Raw genomic sequence first — 27,127 nt, forward strand, 5'->3', positions numbered from 1 at the left:
ATCGTCCCGGAACCCGGTCCCCGGGACGAGTTTAAAGTCAATTTGCCATCAATTTATCATCGAGCATTAATCTCCGCAGAAAACGGCCAACGCAGGCCGAGCGATGACGCTGACATCTTCTTTGACGTTTGCCGCGGGATGCCGTGGGCAATTCTACTAGGCACCGATGAGCCGTGCTCGGCAGTCAACGGTCGGTCTTTATCTCACCGGTGTGCATGCCCTTTCGGTGCAGCGGAAATCCCTGGAGAATGTGCATTTGGGACGCTTTAAGGGGTGCCTCGTTTTTTTTTTCGCCGACCAGTGCATCTTTTTCTCCTCTCGGCAGTCGGCGGCCAGCAAAAAGGAAAAACAGACGGCGGACTGCTCTTCGTCTTGCAGTAATCTTCCAGAGCCCTTGGATCGTGTGTAACTTAACAAAAATACACACACGCACAACTCACTAATATAAAAACAATGTGCACACCTACTCGTTTTCCTTTCACTCATCATTCCCACTCATCCCACACGGTCTTACATACGTGTGTGTGTCGGTGTGTACCCTGTCGCCCACAACATTGATTTTTTGGGATAAACGCCCCTGAAGTCGATGCCATGTGGCGCGGGCCACACCATACCTGGGAATCTTTGGGCCGGATGGGTTTCCAAAAAAGCTTTACATCAAGAAAACAACGGCCGGGACGAACGGACAACAAAAAAACACCTTCACGCATTGATCTTCTTAGGCAGCGGGCAGTTGACAACTTTCTCCCGCACGCCACATACCGAGAGGCGGAGACATTCCTCTTCCGTCCGTTCCTGTGGGACCTGTGGGACACTGGACCAGGAACAGTGCCAGCAGCAGCAGCAGCAGCAGCAGGTGCGGAAGAGAGCGAAAAGTCAGCCCAGGGAAGGAGAAAGCCTACAACCTGGAATGCATGTGCATCTAACAGTCATCCAACTCCACACACACACACACACACACACGCGGTGTGACCGATCAATGGATGCGGAGGAGATAGACGTCCGGCTAAAGCCCTCTGCCCAGCAGTCGGTAATTGGTAGAATTTGGAAGAATTCTGAAACGTCTCCTGCTGATCTTCTGGGATCTTCTGAATGTCCAGCGTGCCTCGGGTGGGCATTCTGAGTGGGCATTCGGGCAATAGTGGATGAGATTCCTCATCACTGTAACTGTTCTTTGTCTCTTCCTTTCTCGCTCTCTCGTTCTCTCTCTCTCTCTCTCTCTCTACCCCCCTGGTGGAAGGAGTTACGTGTCACAAACACAAGACACACACACACATTTACACAACGTCCAATGAGCCACGGTCCAGCCGGACAAGATCGTTATTGTTCTAGCACATGCATCGTGTTACGTTATGCCTCGCTTCTCCTGCTGGTCAACCGATACGATTGATTTTCACCTTTCTTCGGCTCACCTCCCTTAACAAGGTTAACGGAAACCCGTGCTGGCTTTTCATGTTCCGACCCAGCACGGCTTCCCCAGGTGAGGCTCAATCATCGTTGAATCCCGCCCCGTTGTCTCTGTGTTCCGCACACCCACCCTTTGTGCGAGGGGAAAAACAGACACGCACAACGGATAGGGACATATCTTTCCACTGTATGAAGAAAGTGTCATCTGGCCACGGGCATTCATTGGGTGACAATAAAAGGGCGCGCGTGCGTGAAAGTTGGGACGAAGAATGAGGTGCCGAATTTCTCCATGGAAAAACCTCCGGAGAAAACCGCTGTCCCTTTTGTACTCCCCTGGTGAAAGGTGAAAGGAAGCGCAATGAACGTGAAGTTTGTGTCTTTATGGGATCCTGCAAATCAGTGCTCAGGGGTTTTATTGTTTTTGAACTTCTACAAAGGGCAGATGATTTCCCAACTTTCAGCTGGCGATCGTAGACCACCCTGAGCTGAGAGCGGAGGGCAAGACTGCAAGAACACATTGCCACATTGTTGCGTCCTGGCATAACAATAAACAACCGGTCACCGTCACATCTCAAACTCCACGATAATTGACAACTCGCGTCCATGCGCGCTCCACATCATCATTTATTATCCGAAAATGAAAATATTGTGGCAGCCACAACCAGAGGAATGGTAGGATTCGCATTACAATGTAGCGCTTTAGCCGTCCAATCAAAACAGCTCAACCGGGGGCCAAAAAGACAGCGCCAGGAGAGTCAGGAATGTTCTGCTGGAATTTGTAGAATTTATGTATCGATGGCAGCTTTTCGTGGCAAGACAGGCCTGTGTGTGTGTCCCTTTGTTTCGCCCACCCATCATGCTCTGGTATTCAAATTTGAATGTTTGAAGAGAAGAGGTTATCCATGAAGGAGGAATGCCTGTGCCCGGGCACTTGTCACACCGAGCGGTTCTTATAACAACGGGAGAAGCAGAAGCAACTACACAAAAAATGTCTTTAACGCGCCTTGACATCATACGGTGCGTACCGTATCCGTGAATTGTGCGATTTGTTTTGCTGATAGAGGTGGAGGATACTGGAATTTGATGCCGTCGCCGCCACCATCCTGCCTGCCTGCCTGTCTGCCAGCGAAATGCACACGGAATTCTTCGTGTGCTTAAGCATCCCGCGGTCGAGCGTCTCGCATTTCGTATCCTTCCCCACGCAATTCGGCCTTCAGTTGCCGGTCAGGTCGGTGTTGTAGTCGGTGAGGTAAAATATTGACTTATCGCTTCCCTGCTTCTAAAGCAAGTCGACCGTGTGCCGCAATTGACGTCGACAACTTTGTCGGAAGGGGTTGGCGTTTTTTTTGTTTTGGTTGTTGGTTGAAAGGCTTTTGCATTTCTGTTTCGTTAATTTTCGGTAGCCCCGCGCGCCGCGGGTCAACGCGGTGCCACTACGCTGCGTGATAGTACCGCTTTGCGGACATGTGTTTAACATGACAGGCAAACGTTGCGCCGCCATTTTCCACAATCCCTCCGGCCATCCTGCGGCGAAAACGAGATGCAATCGGACACCAAAGAAAACACACTCTTCTTCATCTGCCAACAAACCCCCTCGCCCCCCCCCCCCCCCCTATTTTTTGGGTTTATGTTCAGGCGCTTCTGCTACCGAACGCTGAAGCTGTGGAAAGTAAACAGAAGTTAGCGCACGTAAGTGACGAACCCCCTTGCGATAGACCCCCAAAGTGACGAACGCGCGATGCGCACCAGGCCAAAAATTGACAACGATGAGTGACAAGCCGAAGAATGCTCTACCCATCCTTCCCAGTGCCTCTTTCCTCCCACCAAAGCAACCAAAAACTAAATGAAATTTACAATTCAAAGCACGTACCGAGGCTCTGCCCCGGCCAGCGGCCATACGTCCAATCCCACCCACCCGCGGATACGCGCTACCGCAGTGACAATCAACTATTGCGTTTGTGTGAGTGTGCGGTTTTTGCCCTACTCGTAAATGCTTTCCTTGACGGCTCGATTAATTAATTTGAACAGACGCAAATGCTAACACCACACGCACACACGAACTTCGTGCGCCGCAATAGTGAAGAGTGGCAAAGAAACAAAAAACCCGCGACACGATCAGTTTGAAGGATGACCATCGGCCACGATCGGCGTGTGAAGAAGCACAGCTAAAACTCTTTACGCAAGCAACCGCAACAACAACAAAAACAGCAAACTATGAGCCACAGGACACGATGTGTGTCACAGGGAGCGCTGGGTTCGGCTGTGTAAAGTGTTAGCTTAAGCTAATTGGCGCAGATGAAAACATCACAATCGCTTCATTGATGCGCATGGTGCTGCTGGTGCTTCATCTTCCCGCGCGCAACACAATTATGCCGACAGGCGGCCGAATGTCATCTGATACGTCCTTAAAGTGGCCACTCTCGCACGAAACATCGCTCACTTGCCGGCTCTTGCCTCATCGCCCGTGTCCTTTAAGGTTTCTGTTTTGCTCGTTTGACTACGTTGACTTCAATGAAACGGTTATTAATATCGCTGAATGGAAGAGTCAAACCCATCATATCAATACAAGCAATTCCATTCAACACTCAACGGAGAGCGACGAGCAGAAACGGCCATTGGTGTCCGAATGCCATTATAATACGTGCGGCTGCACGATGGTGTCAAAGGCGGAAGTGGTGCGCATACTTTTCGCGCGACCGTGAATTTTATTTTCTACGCCAAACGCGTGCCGACTGATGTCGCGCAACATTAATGTAGCTTATTTTGCCTCGCCATAAAACACCAAAATAATTACCCTGAGCAGTGTTTTAGCTACAGCATTATGGGACAATTTAACATAAAGCCCAGTATACTATTGCTATTCTACGATGCCTCGCAACGTCCCATAAACTTGCCGTTTTAAATGGTTCTATAATAACGATGTGACATTTAACCAGAACTGATTTTAAATCCCGTCCCGCTTTATGCCGTCATTTCGCCAACGACTCTAAATGGAGCTCATGGAGACTTCATGGAATATGCAAAATAGGCACTTTAAAACAATTTAATCTCTTAACTAGAAATCTTGGCCAGGTTCGCACGTATAAAGTGCGCTTGGAAATGGTTTTTAAATTCACTTTTAAATCGCCAAAGAGCACACCGCATCTTCATCGAATTCTTCTGATCCTCCGACCTGCTGCACGATCGTCCTAAGAAATGTAGGCATAAAATGCAGCGTGTAATGTTCACAATTCAACAAAAAAAACAAAGCAGACACACAAACACACCGTATAACAAAAGCAACAAGAACCGAAAATCCGACCGCATAATACGAGAATAACTAATAGCATTACATGTAAAAGGTCGCCCATGATAAATGGATCAGTGATAAAATATCATTTCGATCTTGCCTGTTTTGATGCTCGTGTGTCCCTGAAATCGTATGCCTCTATGTGTATGTGTATGGGTCTTCTTACCTCCTACTCCTCTCTCTTCACAAGCTCCGTGAGGAGCGTCCGTTGCGTCCCTCTTTCATTTCCAATTCCCGACTCAAATCGATCGGTTTGTTATCCAATTTTCGATCGGCAGGTTTATGATTGGGTTTCGTGTTTCACATTGGCGCCATGCGATCGTAAACCGGGATCATCTGGACTGGGCTCGTTTGAAGGGGGGGGAAGCGTTTTTCCATAAAGAAGCGTCCGAGTAATGTTCCACCGGTAGGCTTTTGGGAGGTGCTGCTGCGGCTGACCAACCTTTGCTTGAAAATGCATAAAAAGGAGGTAAAGATATGATCCACCTACAACCTATCGTTTGGTTCTCATTTGATTTCGGGTTTCTGTTGCTCACTGACGGTACTCCGGATCATCTTTTTTGAGCACTTCCTGCATTTCAATGCTTCAAGGACTTTGAATCATCGACAGACGGGTCTGTTTTCTCAAAATACAAAAACCAAAAAGTTCTAACCGAAGACGTGCTAAAGAATTTAATTATTCTGTTGAGCATTGTAACACGGCAAACCTCTCGTTATTGTATTCCAAGGACCAGGGGCCGTCGAAAATTGAGCCATCATTGCATCCCACCAAAAGCCGAGTGGCACACTCGCGGGAACAAAGCAAGCCTTGCCTGAAGCGCACTTCACGGGCAAAAAAAAGTGCATCTAATAAAGCCATCTTCGTACCGCGTTGTCAGGGGCTACGTCAACGTCAACGTTCAGCACACGGCAGGCAAACCCCGGAGCAGAGTTCTCACCTCTTTTTTTGTTGTTCTTCTTGCTGTTCCCTCCACCAAATTGCCCGAAACTAATCAACGCGTCAATGCGGATGTGTGGAACGGAACCGATTGTCCGCACCGTGGGAAGGAGACCACCCCTAAAGGACGCCAACACCTTCAGGGGCAAAAAAAGGAGAAAGGAAAGCGTGCGTGCGTGCATGCGTGCATACGTGCAGTGCCGCAAAATCCACACCAGCAACGTTGATTATTATTTCTTCAAAGGGGTTTGTTTTTGCCGGGTGCTGCTGTTCGAAAGAAATTAAATGCATTTCACAACGTGTGCGTGCGTGTGGTCTACCTTCATTTGTACACGCACAATGCAATGACCAATTTAAACGGCGAGACGAACACACACACACACATTCCACGTGCAGCAGCAGCCACAACACAATCCTCCCGACGATCCTGCGGGACACACACGCACCAAAGAACGCGTCATTCGTTATGATTGGTTTTGAGTTGGGAAGGGAGAAGTGTGACGGAGTATGCGGGGGGGAGGGGGTGCAGCCACTTCAAATCGATCGTCTACCACCGGCGACGGTACCCAAGAGTCAAGAGGGCAGCCCACAATCGCAACAATGCACACTCCACAGCCCGGAACACCAAGAACCGGTGCAGCGGCTCCTCGCCTACTGGTGGGTTGCTTGCTTCGAGTCTCCGCTCAGGAAAAAGCTTCAGCTTCAAGAGGTGAAAAAGCACGCCAAGGATGAAAGAGAGAGAGAGAGAGAGAGAATGAGGCACGCAATACAAGCATGAGCTTAACACACACTCACTCCAACCAACAACAGCAAAACAACAACAAAAACTGTGCAAAAGAATCGTTAAATGTTTATGGGTGTTATTTTCCTCACTTTAAAAAGAGGGCCAAAATAACTTAATTCTTTTTAACACCGCATCGCCCAACACCTACCCATGCAAACACGTGACGGAGGAGCGGAGGAGCCTTTTCGGCTTCAGTTTCCATTTTTCTGCCACTTTTCCACTTTTCGCTCCTCTTGGGTCGTTTCTTGTTCAACTATTTTGTGTGTGTGTGTTTTTTTTTACTCTCCTGCTCTTTACTTGCTGCACTTGCTTATTTTTCCCACTTTTGTTTTGTGAGCAGTTTTCTTTCGCCCCTCTCTTCTGTTCCTCCGTTGTTGCGTCGCGCCGTTTTCAGCGATAGTTTTTCCCTCCCCTGTTTGCTCGTTCGTTTAGCTTTTAATCTTTCCCGTTCAGCCTCCCGCAGTAAGCTCTTGCACGCTTTTTTCTTTCCGTTTTTATCTTTTGCTCTTTTGTTTTGCTGCATTCTAACGCTTCTTTGCACCTCTGCTTCTTCCTCTTCTTTTAAAATGTGTGTGTGTGTTTTTTTCTCTCTCTTATTGAACGTGCCGTTTTGTGCTATTAATTTTTCCACCTTCCTTTCTTTCCTTTTCTTTATTTTGTTTATGTGTTCGGTACGGAGAAGCGGCTTTGCTTGTTTTTATTACCTCATTCGGCACAAACACTGTTTGCTGCAGTCTATCATCTAACGAGACGTGGACGACACCCTCTCAATATTTCTTCCATATTATTGTAATAATTAGTTTTTTTTTCCTAATTTGTTTCTGAAAGTTATTGGATAGCTTTACGAATTTAAGCATATTTTTTACATTACTTCCATGTTTTTTGAAGCAAATGTAGTCACAATGCTTTAAATTTCAATAAGCTACTCATTTCCCTACTTTTGATAAACTTATAAGGTCCCGAAAAAACACTTTCCCGTTCCATCCAAAAGCAATTATCCTTCTATTATATGCATATAGCGCACATGCGGATCAAACACCTGGGGGTGTCGCTTTGAGTAAGTGCTCATCACAGCCATCTGCCGCAGCAACACACCTGCCCCTCACCTCACCTCATCAAACCTAATGCTACCAAATAGCCGTTTAATGCTTTCGTGTGCCTCCCTCATCTAATGCTCTTTGTGGTCAGCACAACAATCGTATAATCTGCTCATACAAAAATCCTCCTCCTTCGCCGGCTAATCGCCAATGACTGCAATAAAAGGCGGCTTAAAAACAACTCAATGCTAGGCCCGGCCATATGTGTGTGTGTGTGTGTGTGTGTGTGTGTGTGTGTGTGAGTAAAGGCTGTGTCTGTGTCTGTCAAACCATCAGATGGCATCGGGGAAGATGTCACTGAGCTGGATGTTACTGAAAGAGCCAGGGACGAAACACGTGGTAAAAGCTCACTCAAAGCCCGCCTAATTCCACGATATTACCCTTTCAAACCGGCAAATCCTATTGCCCCGTTGTGGTACAGAGGAAAAGGAAAAATATCCCTAATGTGACGCACAGCTTAGAAAGACTGGGCAAAAGTGACAACCGATGCCGGAAGGATGAAACCATACACCCGAACTGAGGTGTGTGCTGAGAGTGTACGCTAATCGCTTTACTTCCCGCTTTGCGGCATCACGGCAGGCTGCATCATGTAGGCTCATCCACACTTTCCTTCTTTAATCGAATAGCTCACCTTTCCGTCTGTTTGAGGTTCGGTTTGATGCGGACATTTGTAAAAGGGCTATCGAAAATAGAGCCGAGCCTAAATTCGACATTAGAAGATCCCGTTGTGCGCCAAAGCAGTTAGTCGCGTGTTCTGCTAAACCGATGCCCTGGCGAACGGTATCGGCAAGCGGGACCGCCGGCGTAGAAGCAAATGGATACAACAAAACGACCACAAATGAAAAGGAAGTCGACCTATAATCTGAGCCGGCTCTGCGCTCAGCAGAAATCAATTTTCGATAATAATAGCACGGGCTCAGGGCGTTTGCTCAGAGAGCATGTTTTTTCTTCGAAGACGCCACCGTACCCTCTCCAATGAAGTGCAACAGGACACACACAGCCACAGGGGCCTGAGTCACGGGGCGACTGCCTTAAACGCACGAAGAGGATCATCGAGTGTGTGTTTGCTGAGGGATATTATTGCCACACTGGGCAGTCAGGAAAGCGAAACACCCAAAATAAATTCATCTCGAACTTCTCCTCGCATACTTCTTGCATCTTCCCGAACTTCCCACTGGTCGCTGATTCTGACGCGTGAGATTATAATTTCGCCCATTTTCCACACAATTGCCTCCACACGGAACCGCGCACGGAACCTCATTCAGTTTCAAGATTTGTAGGGATAATTAAAAGCCACCTGAGCAAAAAGGACTTCAGCAAACTGCGAGCCTTCGCCGCACGGCGGAAACAAAATTGGAAATCCCAGGAATTTCTCTCCTGTGTCTGCACCACCCTCGTATTCATCCGATTGTGTGTGTGTGTGTGTGTTGTGGTTTTACGAGTCTTTCAGTTCTTTACGATCTTCAATTCTTAACGAACATCGCGGAAGCATTCGTGAGTTGCCCCGAATCAGCTGAGCGCAGCATTTTTGCGATGCAAGGCTCCCCTGTTTTGGGGATTTGAATGCGCGAGTCGTGACGATTTTTACGGTTTTACAACTGCCATAAAGAGAGCCCGAGAACTGGTTTGCAGCTTAAGGGGAGTATCACAAAAGGAGTCAATTTTTCGGGGAGATTTTCACTCGCTCGCTGCTGGTTTTGATTGTACATAGAATTGGCAACGATCGCACGAGGTCGAGCGTATTAAGCTGGGATCAATATTATGACACAGGGTCGGGCATAAAACGTCAAGCTCATTTTCATCCACTTGTGGACGGAACGGTAGCATTAGCATAATAGCTGCACCGGAAATGGGATGGATTTTGGACGAAGTAATCGTTAGATACAAAAAAAAACGCTTAAACACTTACGTGGTTGACCATTCTCCAAGTTGTCGTCGGCGAACACGGAACCGTTTTTGGCACGTAGAAACTTTAGATTGCACGCTGATTGCAGATGTTGGTCGTTCCCCGTTGATGCTCCTGCACTGAATAATGTCTGGAAGTGGTTGGGAGAACAAGAAATAAATACAACAATGCGAATTTTGATGAGTTACCCGCGAGCGCCACTGAAAACCACGGACAGGTACGATCGTACGGGAAATTGTCTGAACTGTCTAGCTGTCTGCTTTCGTCAACCTATTGGACATCTTACAAGGGGTAGTACAACAACTACCGATAATTAAACGATCTCTGACGAGCTTTCTCCGACTGTTGTGGAATGGAAAATTCCCCCCAAAACCCAACGCTCAAATGTTGAAGGTTCTTCAAGACTTTTGTAACACAATTCCACAATTCCAATGCAAACTAGTGTAAATGCAAATTTGCACCCTCCCTCGATCGTCGGATCGCGATCGATCGTGGCCACCATTGATTGCTGCTAATGGGTGATGAACAGAACCTCCGCAGCACACCGTCGCTGATCACAAGGGTCAACAGGCGCGAAAAGCGGTTAACAATAATTGAAAATAACACCCCTATTTGCCCTTCGCTCAATTACCCCGTGCGCGCGATAGTGACAATTGACTATCTGGTTCATGCGTGGCGTTGCATGTCATCACACACACACAGACACCTGTACAAAAGGGAGACTTTGAGATAGTGCACGCGTCCGAGTGGTTTGATCGAACACACGGCCACAACACCACAGGTCGATACAGTTGGATGATGAAAGCTGCAAATATAGTTAAACAAACCTCCTGCTTTTTCCCCCATTGAGTGGGCAGAAACTACCAACAACACAACACCTCAAAACTACGACAAGTAGCTCGCTCGTCGCTCAACATGCCTGTCCGATGTCTGTCACACGTCGGCAAAAGGGCCGGGTAATCGGGTTCGGACTAGTTTTACATCGCGCTCGGGAGGAAAATTGGGAAACAAACAAAACCTCCCCTGCGTCCGGGGGTATCTATTTCAGTAAATTGAGTCGAGTCGAGTCGCGGCCCGTCGGACGGAAGGAACTATGGGCTAGGTTAGGGGTTTCGATAGAGATAGACGCGCTCGATCAACATGCAGCAATCACTTGTCAGTGCGGGCGACCGTAGGACATTAGGGATGTGGGGACGTGGCGGAACGGGGTCGCCCATCATGCGATGCGAGCGGGCTGATAGTAGCGGGCTCCCCGCTATCGTTTACGGCAATCAATCGGCCACAGCCCCAACACGTTCCACTACCGCCACAGCTCTTCCAGGAGAGCGTGCGCTTGGAAGCTCTGATTGTGAATGTTGTTATCAGTGGGGTGGGGGTCTCCCACGCCCACACGGGAGGGGAGTAAGGTGCTTTCAGAAGTGGCGATTTGAAAACGGCTCCACTGCGACACGGCCACGCGTAGGCGGAGTGTATTGTTTGCCCACCGGTGCGTGCTGCTGGTGTGGCCATCCACAAATTACGCCAAAATTACAACGACGTGTCAACGGGGGCAAGTGACAGGCTCTGTCAGTGGTCGTCACCACCGGGAGCGACATCTGTCAACAGGACGCGAGCGTACAGCACAGACATGAGACAGGATGACGGCGCCTTATTACGGAGGAAACATCTCCAAAAGACAAGTGCACGAGTGTGCACGTTGGGGTGTGATTGAGGGGGACAAGAGTGGATGAGATTGTTTCCGATGCCACATTCCAGCAGGCTGTTCAGCACAACAAGTCGACTAATGTTAGTAGCCTTCCCACATCGCACACACTCGACCACGGCAGTGAAGGGCGATGACAACAACCGAAAGAAGAAACAGGAGGGGGGGGGGACGATGCAAAATCCCATCAAGGTTGGGGAAAAGGTTGGCAAAGGCTTTCCAGTGTTGTTTAATGTGTGTCACAATAAGAGCGATTAAGGAGCAAGCAGCAGTCAGCAAAAGTCAGCCAGTCAGTCAGTCTCCGCCAAACAATCACAAGAGTCGGGGGAGAAACGATGGTGGTTTGAAGTGGTGTTTTAATTTGTGCTATCTATGTGTTTCTTTCTTTTTTTTACTGTTTTTGGACTACTCTCCACTCGATGCTACACTTACCATCAGGAGGCACAAAATCTTGGCATAGACGGTTAGCTGTGATACCCTGTGAAAAGAAGGAAGAGAGAGATAAAAAAGGACTGAAATTAGTATAATGATGCTCACTTTTCCATCACACCCCCCACCCTCCCTTCGGCGAACGGTAATCGCTGAGAGTGGTACCACTCCGGCCACTTAAAAATGGTCGCCCGCTTGATGTCCTGCGAAACGGCCGAAGGACATTGTAATGTGTGATGAATGGAGGGAATAAGGGGGGCAGGGTAGCGAAATAACCTCTCAAAATGCTTGTTTGCACTTAAAGAGCTCGTTTTAAAATCGGCCAACATCATAAAAAAGGAAAAAGAAGAAGAAGAAGGGCGACCAAAGAAACGGTTCCAGCATGTAATGTCTTGATTAAAATTTCTAAATGATTTTTCCACCTCAGTTAACACCGCGGGGCAGCCCAACATTAATATTATCGATACAATAACATGGAGAGCAAACATTATTTCTCCCTCTGCTGCAACACACTCACCCTGTCCTTCGTGGTGTGATAAAATGAATGGAGTTGAATGAATACTGCCAACCCCCAGCGGGATTGAACATTTCTTTTCCTCCATTGCACAGCAAAAATTGTTAAAATATGCACGCGGCCAATTAGCATTTCTTTCATCCCGCCCACCCAACATTGTAGCAGGAGAAAACAAAAATCACATTGAAAACAATAAACTTTTTGGCAAAAGCTCACACAGTGCCCTAGGGAGGCAAAAACCACTGCACGGGAAGTCGATGCAAGCCGTTAACGATTTAATTAATTGAACTCGCGCACCCTCGGCGCAATGTGTCATATCCTCTCCAGGTTCGTGTGTGTGTGTGTGTGAGAGAGAGAGTGAGCGTTTGTCTGACCTGAAACAGTGCCCATCACGCTGCCGGTTCACCCGGTCCCTAATTGTGTGCGTCCGTATGCGAAGCACGATGGATTGATAAGCTTCTGGAATGAGCAGTAATTAAAACGTTATAGCCTTCCTGTCCCCAATCTGTCGCTATTAAATGCTTCTTTCGCGTATTTTCTCTTCTACAATAATTAGAACTGCTAAACAAAAACCCATTTCCGTTTTCATGGCTTGCTACGAAAGCATCAATCCGCTCGAGTGTATCTCAGCAGCATCTGCAACACGCAAATCAGTTCACACAGCTGCGTGGTGCAGCGGATTAATTGAGCTGTAGTAAGCAAAACCCGAGGCATCCGTGGAAAGGCCGTAAAAGCGGTGCGGTCGAAAGCCCCGTGCCCGCATGGGCCGTTCCCCCAGCTGCTGATTGTGATCCCGCAGGTCCGCGTGTGCAGTGGACCCGGTTGCCGAAAAAGGGCAGTCCGCATGCAGGCACACAAAATGGCAAACGAGCGAAAAGCCATCCTGCAGCATCCAGGTGGAACCATATGCACAACCACCGGCGACTTATCCTTCGCAGGGGAGTAATGGCTGCGCCATAACACCAGCGGGAAGCCAATTGACCCGACGACGGGCAAAACCCTTTCCACGCAAAAAAACGTAAAGGATTAATTAAATTAGCATGCCACCAACCCGGGGCGGCCTTTCAAGGTTCAGCCGCTCGTTTTCTGAGCTGCCCGAGCAGCAGTTGCAGCAGAAGATAGAGTGAGGAGAGGAGAAACAAAAATGTTAACAATCACGCGATAACGGCTCGGTCCCGGGGTGGGGAGAACAGTTTCCCGGTTCGATGCCGGTTTATGCCCATTTTCAGGATGATATAACTAAGCTCCGTAACCACTCTAGCACGCGTTCACATGTCCCCCTTCACCGCCGCGGAGGGAGCGAGATAAGAGCTACGGCTGCTGCCTGATCCGCTGTGAAGAATGTCCCATCCCGTGACAGTTCCGCATCTTCAAACTGTCTGTCGTAAAAACACACACACACACTCAAATCCAACTCCAAGACCCGTGCCATACCGAGAAACCCGATTGCTGGAGCGGTCGGAATCACTCAAGAATGTCGGTTTGAAGATCTTCCCGTTCCCCTCTGGGTCTGTTGCATTGGCCTGTGGAATAGGAGCAATGGGGGGCTCACTCAAAGTCAAGCCTGATCGTTGACGGTTGTGACCAATCAATCCGGTATATATGATCGGCATGGTGGGCATGGTCGAGGAGTGTGGCTGCAAACGGGGACAACAGGTAGCCACCGGCGCAGTTTGCACTAGCAGCTAAATCAAAACCAAATCGAACCGATTCAAACCGAGCAATCGTTCAAGAGGGTGAGCGAGCGAGCGACTTGTGCGCAGATACAGTGGTGAACGTATTTTCAGCGCACGCAGGATTTGGTTATTTGGGCGTCAATGAGGTGATATGATTGTTTGATCACTCACGAGGGTCTGCTAATAGAGGGGAAAGATTGTGTTTAGCTGAAAGTGTGTGTGTAATGAGAAGATGAGTTTTCATCGTCTGTTGAGTGGCAGTTTTGAATATTGTTATGTCAAAGCGCATACTGATCAATTTCAATACTAAAGCACGCAGTATTCTTAAAGCCATGTTATGCTAAAGCCGACAAGCAGCATTTTAGTCTCTTTCGTAGCAATGCGCTCAATAAGTAGACTTTAAAAATATACCCGAAGAAGGTACATTTGTCCCGAGAAATTGTGTCCAAGCCAATGCTGCAAGAGATGCTCGTAATCGCGCGAGTGAAGATCTGAGCGGCATGCAGTCTGAAGATGGGAAGATCACACAAAGGTTAAATAGCGAAACAACAGTGACAACAACGACCAAAAAAAAACACGACCTCCAAACAAAGCCGACCAAACAAACATCGCTCCTTGAACCCTTTGCTTTTCAATCAGCTGCGTGATAATGTCCTTCCGAACGGTTAATTGGAATGGAAAAGAGGCGATACGGCTTATCACACACCGGCGGGCGGCGGTAGAGGATGCTGCTGTTATACGAGGAACATTCCATCGATAACCAAGCAAGCAAGCAAAACACGCACGCGCGGAAGAACTTTCTAATCTCGTCACCATAGGCCGGTAGTGCACTGTAGTGCCACTCCGCCGCCTGTTTCTGCGTCGTTCCACTGACCGGTTGCTGTTTGCGACCTAAGCACGGCGTCAGCCGATAGTAGCAGCAGTTATTGTGTGTAGCAGCACTATCGTGATGGTGGTGGTGGTAGGGCCGTGTTGGCAGTAGTAGTGCCCAATCGTTTTGCTGGAAAAATTATTTATTTACTACTGATAAAACTCCGTTTACAATGTCGTGTTGTTGTGTACAGGGCATTCATTCCCAACCGGGAAGCCAGGTGTAGGTCGTGTAGTGAAAGGGAGAGAGAGAGCAACGAAGAGAGCAAGAAAGAGAGAGAGAGAGATAGAGGGAGAGAGTGCGAAAAAACGGACACGTACGGAGCGTGATCGGGGCTGGCGCTACTGCTGCTGTGCCCGCGTAGTGTGCACTTATCGTTTGCACTGCCGCCGTTAATTAAACCCCCGTCGAGAGGCAAACCCAATGTTCCCTTCTGCGCGCGTCCAAGGTGCTACTGCTGTGGCTGCTACACACTATGCGCCATGTGTGCCAACGGAGCCGAGTGAACGGCAACAGTAGTAGCAGTAGTAGTAGTAGCAGTACAAGCGGTGCTCGCAGTTCGCCTTATATCGTTGCTACCGCTCAAAACCGCTCAAGTTAATTTCCGCCAAACGAGCAAACGGACCACCCGTCGGCAGCGGGCATAAACCTATCCCCTGCCCCAATCCGTGCCCCGTGCCCCATGACTCCAACGCCAATCGCTTCCAATCTCAGCATCACCAATAGCCTTTGCCCATCAGTGCTGATCATCTCACCAGCCTCGACTCGAGGCCTGATGGGCTGCTACCGGTGTGGCGCTTGCATCAGCCATCCCGGCCTTGAACAGAACGCACCGGGTGTGTGTGTGTGCCCTGTCCCATCGGGGGAAACTTCCAATTATTAATATCTGATGGTGTTTAGCATGCGGATGGGCAATTGCTTTGGACCATCATCCCGCCCTCTCTTTCGCCTGCGCCCAGAAGAACCTTATCGGGACGTTCTGGGAGGCGACAGTAGGCGCATGTTGGCCCTTCGCACCACATCGCCCGAAATGGATTTTGCACGCAGCCAACCGTTCTGTTCTGTCGTCGTCTCTGGGGCGTGTTATGGCAGGGGTCGTCGGCCACCTTATGCTTATGCGAACGAACGGGCCACCCATACTAGCCACTATGCTTGCTTACCCGTTCACTCGGGGCACCCGTTTATCGCCATTATTTTATCAGCGTATCGAAAACTTAGAATTATGCCAACTGCTAAACGGTACGGGTGCTTCAGACCGTTTGCTCATTGCCGTTGAGCCGCAGCTCTCTCTCTCTGCTCAAAACAACAACGCTTCAATACTATATGTGCACGCTGTAGCGTCATGCGTAATGTTACATTATCAAGAGCACGATAAGAACGCTCTTATGGTGAACATTTCTTGTGTGCTAGTGTTTTTATTTAAACGTACACAATTGACCATAACATTTCAAAGTTAGCTGTTTTTTTATGTACGAGAGCCTTTGAAAAAATAGTTTTTGAATGGTTTTACGTCCTAAGTTACCGTGTTTCAATTTTCGGAGCTGAGCTGCTTCATAACCCTCAAATGAAGGAAAACTGGTAAAACACGCATCAAACTTACAATTTCTATACAATGCTGACAGTTTGACACGTTTTGGAGAACTATTGAGCACCATGTCAGAGAAGCAATCATTAAACGGGCAGTATTTTCCAGTAGTTTCCCACCATATTGGATTTATAAGATAGTGTATAAGCATTTATAGTCATGGGTTCAAGGCCCGAATAGACCGTGCCCCATACGTAGGACTGACTATCCTGCTATGGTAACAGTAAGTCACTGAAAGCCAAAAGCTCACTTCACTAGAGTTGGTACAAGGCAGGCCTTGACCGACAACGGTTGTTGTGCCAAAGAAGAAGAAGTATAAGCATTTAAATAACTTCAAAATCGTTACTTTGCTTTTGTCGCACTCAGAAAGGGCTATAATACTTTTATAAAATTGCAAAACATCGTTAAGTTAATCAATTTTCAGTAAAAGAATTCAATCATACAAGAGCTAACCTTTTCAACAATAAACAAATAAACATACAATAGACTGATGTGGATTCTGGTATGAAGTGTTGACACAAATTTCATTCGCCAAATGTCGATCTCCATACGTAAACGATCCATAAAAGCTAGTTTAGATCATTAATTACCCCACTAATAAACCTAGCTCATCGAGAATAATAACTACAATGATTCGCCAACATCTGCTTCCCTACGATAAGATCCAGTTCCGATTGCATCCAATAAAACACACTAATGTTATTTGAAACTGCGCCCAGACCAGACGCTTAGATAGCTTGAATTAAAAATTTATAGCGCAATATAATAAGCCACAATATATCAGCACTGGTACTCTGCTCGCGGTTCCCACGAAGACCGTCGCCGTCGAGTTTTTACGCAATATCTCAAACCGTGCATCAGGCAGCGTTGGAATCGATACTCGATTCCGTCGTGCAGGCTCTGCCCGATACACCGACACCGCATATGCATAACAGTGTCCGAGGCCCTCGGTCTGCCACCGATTTGCCACCACGGCGGGGGCCCCAGCGCGCACACGCGCCGGGGCATAACATTAAGAAACGATTTCAATAAAAAGCTGACGATCGACGGCTTCGGCGAACGCGTGATCACCGCGCAACCTGGGAGCGACGCCCGTACAGCTTCTGAAAGGTCCACCGCGGGCCAGCCAGTAGCAGCAGCAGACCAGCCGGCAAGGGTTTCGGAATGGAACATGAATGCAAATGTTTCGGCAAATCATAAAGCCTGTCAAAACAAACATTTCGGTTTAGGTATCTACGGTTCCCTGCTGCCCCCTTTGCTGTGGAGCTCGCCCCGTCGCTCGGGTTGCATCTAAAACTCGTGCGACTAATCAACGCCACGGCTGGTGGTCTGTGGCTACTGCCTGGCAAACAACCGCGCGCGCACGCACGCAGGGAGCTCTCTCGACAGCTCTCGGCACCCCCCGCGGATCGAAGCCCGCAACTTCCCCCACACCCGTCTTTCATCTGTCACCTTCCTGCCGCGCTCTAATGTCTCAATGTCGATCTCCACACCACACATCGGCGCTCGGCGGACTGCCTATCGCACCTTCTTGCGCTCGATCGTATTAGCCCCTTTTTTGCAGCCTTCCGCGTGTGTGTGTGTGTGTCTGTTTCTCTCTTCTCCCTCTCTGTTCGCTCTCACTCACAACGATCAAATTCCAATAACCGCTGCTGCGGGGGTTTCCCGTGCGGGTGGTGGTATGCAAATATTTCACCATGTGAAAAAATGCGTTGGCCCTCGCAAGGGGGACACATTTATCCAATGAGGTTTAGTATTCTTCGAATATTTATATTCTTTTTTTTTTGTTATTTGTTGAACGATACCCTACGGTGAACACATTTCAATGTAGATCTCGCTCGCATATTGTTGCTCATTTCGGTGTTTACATTTTTGTCGCTTCCCCAAACGTGCTAACCCTTTCGAAGGCTAGCAGACGAAATTGATATTCCGTTTTGCTGAATATGCTAATACGGTACGCCGGACTACTGGACCACCATTACCGGCTACTGATTACCGGCGGGCCAGTAATGTGGGTCAATCATTTTAATGGGCGTGTTTGTTGTTTGTTTTGGGGATTGGAGTTGTGTTAAATACGTGTCTAAAAATCCCTTAAATGATAACCAGAAAACCAGCAATAATTCAAAACAATTCACCCCTGGATAGTAACCGCCAAGGTAGGATAGATAATCCTAGATATAGTTGTGTCAATAATACGGTACATATATTATGTTCCGCTATCACACTCCTGTCAATCCTGCTTACCTGAAGGTTAGGCAGGTTGCTGTCCTGTGTTGGTTTTTATATTGCTTTGTAGCATTGTTTCAAATCGTTAATACTTCCTCCGTTTCTTGTTTTGCGTTACACCTCCAGCGTCTTTCGGACCCACCGACGATATCGCACGCTCATTAGCGCATCTCACTTATCTAATGATTTGATGAGCCCGCGAAAAGACCGTCGCAAGGGGAACCGCAACAAAAGCAGCGACAAAGAAACAAAAAAAAACAAAACTCTGGTCCCAAATTGAAATCGAAACTGTCGGCCCGGTATCGTAAATTAGTCTTCTTCCCCTCTAAACCGATCCGCTTATCAGCCGCACAACCCCGTTGCTTTGACATTTCCACTGCCATTCTGCCACTCATTTGCGTACGACCGTATATCATCGCGAGCATTGGATGGTGCTGTCGGTTGTTCGTTTGCCGATTGGTTTCTGTGTGCTGGTGGATGTTTTTTGATTAAATACCTCTTTTAGACAGATGTTTTTACAGCCCCGTGAACAGCGCAAAGCAATAAAACAAAACTTTTGTGCAAGCAGAAAGAAACAGAAATGAAAAAAAGCAACATGTACGAATATCATTTCGCAACAGCAACAACCACCTGACCTGGTCAAGGAAAGTGGTTGTTTATGAGATTGTTCGGGCTGGCGGAACAGGATCGCTGAAGCATAAATTCTCCCGTCTTCAAAACTCCGCCAACGAGCAGTATGCAAAGTAAGCCAATGTCTATGCCATTTGTTTGCCGTCCTCCCCAAACGGTAAAAGCTCGTGTTCTTTCCAAAACTACCGATGTCCTATGTCGCCGTTTGCATGGAGGTTGACATGTGGGGAACATGAACGCCTCGCAAGCTCGTAAAACAAAGACGATGGAATTCAGTGATTCTTTTTTGCGCATGCTGTTTCTTTACTTTTATTGTTTACGGGTATGGGGGGGTGAGAGATTTGTTAATGAGCAATCCTAATTCATTCAGGCTTTGGTGGAATGTCCATTATAAAACCGCTAGATTTCAAGATTATTTTTTTAACACTCCTTCACATGGAAAACCCTGCATGATCAAAACTCGTTTGCCATGTTGGACAAATTCGCAACTCTATGATGGCATTTGCTTTTTTTTTTTTGCTAAACAAATCTCTAAGTGATAGTTTCGTGGGTAAACACGTTCACGATTCGTTTAGTTTTTTTTAATGTTTTCATCGCATTTTTTTTTTTGTTTACACTTAATGTAACACATTTGCCTTCTTCGCACCTCTTCTTAACTCCTGCAACTCCTTAAACCACACACCAATTAACACAGCATTCGCCCAGGGCTAGGGTGGCGGAACAATCTGATAACGAAACGGAACGTGTGAGGTGTGAAATCACTTCCTTTTCCCTAGATGCGAAACAGATGTCCGAGGCCCCCGACACGGGGTCCGGGTTAGGCCGTGGAATATAAAACACACTCCTATAAACAATCTGATTATCTCGCCGATGATTAGGGACCACCACAGCCAGCCATTTTTTGTTGGCTCCTAATGACGACTTCCTCCCCACGGCCAGCGGAGAATCGAAAAAAGACCCTAAACGGACCCAACCATAGAGGTGTCTCCATGTCCTCCGCAACTCCGCAAATGAATATTCATGATCCGGCGGCGGTCTTTTGGTATCGAGAACCTTCAAAACACAGTGCTGTGTTGTGTAGCGGTTGCTGTTTTTGCCTATTCTCGTCCCTTCCCCGCGTGTGTAAGCGCGAAAATGGTTATCGGAGGAGAAATTTTGGTGGTTCGTTATTATGCTGTTAATTGCTAACACGTGCTCCATGAAGTGAAGTGCCTTGTCCACAACTGTTTAGCAGTGTGTTATACGTTGAAATAAAGATAAGAAACTGTTCGAGCAACCCCTCCCTTTCGCAGGCATTAATCGAATCATTAACTTCCCAATCGCAACACCCCCTCCCGAACATGACGTCATGAGGAAGATGAAAGAATGTCAATTCAAAGCCTGCTGGGGGTTGGCGCTGAGTCAACTCCGGCTGGATGCTGGAAATTCTTCCTACAAATCACCCGTTTTCGAAGTGCCCGTACCGTGCGTGCGTGTGTGTGTGTGTGCGGTAGCACATATATCAGGCTTTTAAGAGCCCGAGACGTTTAGTGTCCATCATCATCATCATCATTCTCATCTCCGGGATGGTTCGACGCCGACGGGAACGGCGCATGGGTCAGTCTTTCGCCCGCCAGCGTCGCCAGCAATGGAATGTATTAGTAAATTATTCACATATCAATAAATTAACACCAAGGCGCCTCACGGCTGAATAGTTGCTGTCCGCGGGTGTGCATCGTGATTTCCATCCTACCTCTTCTTCCCTTTGTTTCGCCCTCCACAAACTAAAGTGTTGTTCCGGTTCGGTTCACAAATGCTCTATTGGGTTCCCGTGCCGTTCGGACGGGGCATTGGATGCTATGTAGTCGTTGGCGAGAGTGTTGTGCGTTTGTTTTTCGCTTCTCATCGCCAACACCTCCTGGCAAGCATACGGCAAAAACGTCGTCCGTGCTGCTTGCTGCTGCTACTACTACTACACATTATGCGCATTAGCAAAACAGTCAAAGTAGTAAAACTGTTATTGCCCAACATTCCAGCTGGCTGACTACCGACACGGAGAAGCGAGCGCGCCGGCAGAGCCAACCGAGCGGGTTAATACTCTCAACAGGCGATTGCTTTTTTTGTGTAATTAGAATACACAAACGCCCACATACACACACACACACTCAGAGAATGACGGATTGTTATTAGCACAACGATGAGTTACTAGCGATAAAACATTGATTTCCATTCTTTGAGAGCGAGTTTACACAATGGACGCAGCGTCATTTCGTAACCAATGAAAGTTTGTACTATGATTAAATCTATATATTAGAGAACGTATCAAGTAAGATAAGAATTCACGCTTAGTTTCATGCTACAAAGAGCATTTTAGATTCTTCAATCTGTACGAAGAGGTTTATTCGAATTTGGGAATTTGGGTTAGAGACAGAAAAAGCTTTTTCACAACAATCGAGATCTTCCCCAGAATAAATATTCCGGGACCTTCTTCACCTTCTAGCTTTACGAGTGTTATCTCTAATAGGAATTTCCCTTATCCAGGTGTCACTGTAACTTCATTTCCAATTGTTTGCCAACAAACACGCCAAGAGGCGCTACGACACTTTCCTTGAACAACAAAGGAATCGTTTCCAAGTGCCGCCCAGCACACACAGAACGAGAGCGAACGAGAGTACCATAAAATTATGATCATAAATAGATCAACCCATTGCTATAAAACACGGCCAGTTGACAACCGAGCCAACACACTGCAACACAGCTCCAGAAGCATATCAGTGCGCGCATCGAGCGCCCAAACCCACATGAGGAATGTGCGGTGATAGTTTCTGTAAACCTAGTTTGGCCCTTGCACTGGCCGCGCACTTGACTGTTTTGTTTGACTTGTCCCCCAAACTGTTGGGGCTGTTGAATCTCGACCCAACAACCCGCACCCTTGTTGTGTGTATGTGTTTTTTTTTCTCTCCCCGGTCCCACGCGAAACGATTTAGTTCAACCCTCGGCCACTTTCTTATCTCAACAACATCGCGAGCATTGCACACACACACATACACAGGAATAAGGGCGGTTTACGGAGGGGAAGAGTTGAGTAGGGCGCGAAGTAAAAACAATCAATACACAACACTCAAATCCCACCAACACCTGCACACAGCACGCCGTGTGACAAATCGTGTGTCGATAAGAGCTTAGGGCTAGGGCTAGGAGGGGGTGGATGGGAACCGCGTGCCGCAGATACACTCCAAAACACATTTGCTCTGTCGTAAGAATAGTGTGTGCCTCTCGCCCTGATAAAGCCCTATCAAAAACAAAATTAGGACAGCGCAACGGTGCACGGTTGTTGCACCCATGGCGCAGGCTATTCCGTAACCCTCCGGCGTTCATCGTTACCCGTCCCGAGATGCTCGACGGCACAGAGGTTTTGATATGGAAGATCCTGATGGCCGAATTCGAAAATCACAGCTCGTGTGGTTCTCTTTCTCTCTAACCTTCTGAGACGCACCGTTATTGTGTGGTGCCCTTTCTCATGACCTTGCCCGGGGAAGTGTTCGTAACCCCGTCCATTGTAAAGCCCAAGCCCAGCCCCAGCCAGTCCATTAGGGCCCGCAAGGGCGTGATCTTCGTGATTCGATCAAGGATGAGCCGCACGCTATCTCACGATCCGTAAGTGAGCACGCTCGCATGCCGACAAAGCTCGGAATCGCTCACCCCGTTACACACAAAAGAGTGTGTGCCGACTACTCATCGTACACAGAATCCGGTTCGAAGGACCAAACCTGCGCAAGCGGTGAACCACTTTGTCGCTCCGCATTTCATTGCGTGCTATCCCCACGGCGGGGACCCACTCTCTTCCCCTTTTTTTTTCAGACCACACCGGCACTCTTCACAAATCGTGCCAAGTGTTGCCACTGTTGTTTATGTTCTGCTCACGTCGCGTGTTGGGTTGGTAATGCCGATTCAACGTGCGCTACCGTGGAGTGTGGAGTGCACATAAATCCCGCGGGCAACGGATCTACGACGCGCCGGACGCCCGAGGAAAGTGAAAGGGAGAGCGAAAGGGACGCAACGCATGGAATTGGAGATGGGTGTTGGACATGAATGGAGCGCTACTACCCCCGTTGGGTTGACATTATTATGGGTACCGTTTTTTTTTCTTTCGGAGAACATAGACCACATACCTCAGTACGATCGAACGTTTACTGATCCGCACCACTCTGACCACAGTGATCGCAGCGCCGAGTAAGCGCAGCTCCATCTTCCCCTGAGGTCTGAACGGTCAATAGTATAACGAACTGGTCCGTGACGAACCTAGCTGCAGCTGCAGACGACGAACTTCTTGCGACAAATGGCTCTAATCCACGGCGATACCTCCAAACACTACTGTGCGGTTGACTTGCCAAAACGATACTAACTTCCGAATGTGTCGCAAACACGGAGGCAACGATGATCCGCCAATGATCATGTACGCGGGCGCTCGGGGCTCGCACCAGAAAGGGCGAAAGGAGCATATCGGTTTGTGGGGCGGCCTTAATCCCGTGCCGCCGTCAGTCTGGGCCCGAGGGCGCCAATGGTTGCCATCGCCGGTCACTGAACACAATGCATCCGCGCGTATTGGCTGAAATAGTGCATTGGAACCATCATCTTCGCGCTGACAGTCACTCGGCGGATGAGTCACGCCGCTCGCATCACAGCTGCCTGCGTACAACCCGAACCCGCACGGTGTACCACGGATACCGAAGTTCTACCGGGCAGTTAACAATCACACACACGCAGCAGAAGAAGAAAAAACGCACGTACACTCCAGCGGGTGCTGCAGTTTCTTCACCGTCCTCGGTGGCGCGTGCAAAAACAAAATCATTCACGTCAGTTATGTCAAACTCGGCTGTGAATTGCCAAGTCGCAGTTGAGACAAAAATGTTAGAGATTTACTCTATTCAACCCAATAAACTATCCTTGTTCTAGTTGAACGTAGTCGCGCGCGATCAAAATCTCTACAACTTGTTTCAAAACTTGTCAATTCAAGATCCATAAGGAATAATTTTCCGAATTGAAGTCTGAATATTACGATTTTGAAGACTTTTACAGACATGCTGTGCAGCATTTTTGAGTAAATATTTTAAAAAATACAATTCAAAAATAGACCCAATCAACATTGATTTCTGACTCATCCAAAGTTCTTCGCAAACTTCGAATGTTTGACACGCCTGCCATATGCGTTTACCATCGTCAACGTTTGGTGCGTTGCATCAGAAAAGCACAACTGTGCAGTACACTTCACTAGGCCCGCTCATCCCGTCACCCATCCCACAATGTCGGCCGAACGGTGGTTTGTTTAGGGACGGCATTAGAGGAGGAAATTCGAGGTAGCGAAGGGACACTCTTGGTGTTAAGTTGAGCAATTTGACCCGTAGTCACCAGGGCCGGTCATTGATTGACGGGGGTAACGGTAAGCAACAACACACAACAAAAACCATACAACACTGCCACAAAAAATAGTATGATGAAACCGCTGGTCAGCTTCACCAGAATGGCTGCAATTGTTTTCGTGTCTCGTGTGTCGTCTAGTCGGAAGAAGGGGGACCCGACCGGACACTGCACTCGCGCCTGCAGCACCCATTTACGCTATGACGGGACACCGGCCCCGCACACCGTTGCACCGGAAGAGGAAGTTGATTTACGCGCCGACACAGACACACAAAAAGTCACAAACCGCACAACGGGGAATGGAATGAAAGGCGCGTTAGCGCAAGGCAAAGCAGACATTTGATGACTATTTTTGTGGAGGATGGCTTTAAATGCTTGGCTGAGACTCAAATTTGACATTTGGAGAAGCTTAAAGGTGAAATCCAACATTGGCGCAGTGGTTTCCCATTCACATGGATGGTTTTTGTTTTGCCAAATCCCTCCCGCAAGCAATTGTTACACATTTCAGATGCTTTAGATAATGGGCCACCACCCTCTCAACGACGAGCGCACTTATTCTCGAAGTTTGTGCGCGCTACAAAGTAAATCCAGATTAGCAGCACAGGTCTTGCAAACATCGGGCAGGCTGCAAATGGTTGGTGCGCGATTCGCGTTCGAACAGCGCCCCGATCTTATCTGGGGAGGGGGCGCCCTTATCCTCGCGCCACTCGAACACGGGTCGGGGCGATGCACGAAGCGGAAGTGGGAACGGAGATCGGGAGGGGAACCTCTTCAACTGGCTGTGAGGAAGGGTGGTTACACTACTAGCGCCACGAGGGTTGTGGCCACAAAACTTTGCTACGCACTTTCCCGAGGCCGATACGGTTTCGGGCCAATTTTCTTATCTGCCAGGAAGAGTTAGGCGGTCTGAGCGGGAAGAAGCGGAGAGAGCGTTTAGGGGAATAAAATCATAACCGGAACAACTGGTGCTGTCCCGAGCATCGGGGGAGCTGGCTGGCGCAGTGTTCCATTATCTATTAGTGCCAATCATTTTACGCACGATGCGAATCAACGTCGCGCTATCGGTTGTGGTTTAGTTTAAATAGAATGCAATATCTGTACCTGCAGGAAGCATACACATTACATACGACTGGATACACGGCCAGCTGGAAAAGGTTAGCTCAGTTTTGCTCAGTCATTCGAGCACATAGTGTGCAAGGACAATCAAAGGAGGTCAGATGGTCGCTCACCCAAGAAACGTGCAGTTTGCCGACTAACAATCAAACAACAAAGCATGCTGAACGCTGGTCACCTTCAATCATACAGACAAACACATTTGTCCAGCTTCCGGTAGCAAGCAGTTCAATAGTTTGCGCTTTATTCCTTCCCTTTCATCATTGTGCCGTCTCTTATGGGAGCAAAACTCCCGAAAACCTTCTGGAGGCTACGTCAGCAGCAGCAGTAGCAACATCATCCCAACCGATTGTATGGCATCGTATGGTGAAATATTGTAACTTGCTAATAATGCGAAACACAACCTCCCTCCCCGGTTCTACTTGTACGACCTTTCTAGTGTTTTCGCTCGCTCCTTGACCATCGTTTAACGGTCGTCGGTTCTCAGTTTCGAACGAGCGCGCGCGGAGCGCTGGCGGCAGAGGTTATAATGTCTCGAATAAATCAAATCAATCAATCCCAAGCGCTCGCTGGTCGGTCCCGGGGGTTGGCTCCGGTAAAGGGGGTTGGAACGGGCAACATACAATACTACACATACTCCACACCCTCTCTCCTACCCGAGGGCGGTTCGATATGGCACACGCGTCCGAGAGCTGCTGGGGCGTTTGGGACGTTAGATTTGACGAGACGGCCGCCCCACCGAGAGCAGACACACAGAGAGCATAAATTTCATGTCCGTGGCTGTGCGGTTGTTTGAGTTTAAGCCTGCTTACCATGCTACTACCCAATAGCACACACCCAAAGGAAACAACAACAAAAACAAACAGAAGGCAAATGGAATCTCAGCGCTGCTGAGGCTGCGGTGATGATGATGATCATCATCAAATAATAATAAAAGCATCTGTCCAATAAAATCCCAATGCAATAAATATGAAGGGCACAACCGCGCACACACACACACACACAGCAGGATGGCGAGAAGATGACGAAGCACACTGCTGGGGCAAGAATAGCCCACAAATGCCAAAAACGAACCACGACCGGATGGGCGGTTGGGCGGCTGGCAGTGAAATGGTCATAGACAAATAGACCACCCGGAGCGGCTATAGCTGCGCGTGTGTGAGTGTGTGGTTGATATAATCGGTGACATTTTCTCGAATGCGCCACCCCGCACTGATGACGGTTTGTTGGTTTGAAACAACAATCGGGTGCTTTCTCATTGCAACCACTTAGCGCCGGATTGTATGCCATTTGTAGACGGCGAAACCGAAAACGATCCTGCTGGCCGCTTGTTGTGTTGTGCTCGTTTGCGTTGGGTTGGGGCAGCAATTCGATTAACCCTGAAACGGGCAAACGGCACCAATGGGTACAGGCAGAAACAGCAGTGGAAGGTGCAATTTGTGCAAATTTTGCAAATGTCGTTCGCAGGAATAAAAATGTCTCCCCGCAAAACGGATTTATTCTTAAAGTCGCCCAAAATAGCTCGGGGGAGGGGTGGAAAAGATCGAAATAAATTGCACATGGT

General features: G+C 48.3%; 1 protein-coding gene across 1 annotated transcript in view; it reads right to left on the reverse strand.

The window, feature by feature from the left end:
* The window catches only part of LOC120956551 (translation initiation factor IF-2-like), a 64,816-nt gene that overhangs the window by 32,504 nt on the left and 5,185 nt on the right, over positions 1–27,127 (reverse strand). The window contains exons 3-4 of the mRNA XM_040378092.2: positions 11,555–11,600; positions 9,424–9,550 (exon numbers count right to left, since the gene is read on the reverse strand). Coding sequence (XP_040234026.2) covers positions 9,424–9,550; positions 11,555–11,600 — 173 coding nt within the window. The remainder of the gene's footprint in view (positions 1–9,423; positions 9,551–11,554; positions 11,601–27,127) is intronic.

The sequence above is a fragment of the Anopheles coluzzii genome, chromosome 3 (assembly GCF_943734685.1).
Source record: "Anopheles coluzzii chromosome 3, AcolN3, whole genome shotgun sequence".
Classification (NCBI taxonomy): Eukaryota; Metazoa; Arthropoda; class Insecta; order Diptera; family Culicidae; genus Anopheles; species Anopheles coluzzii.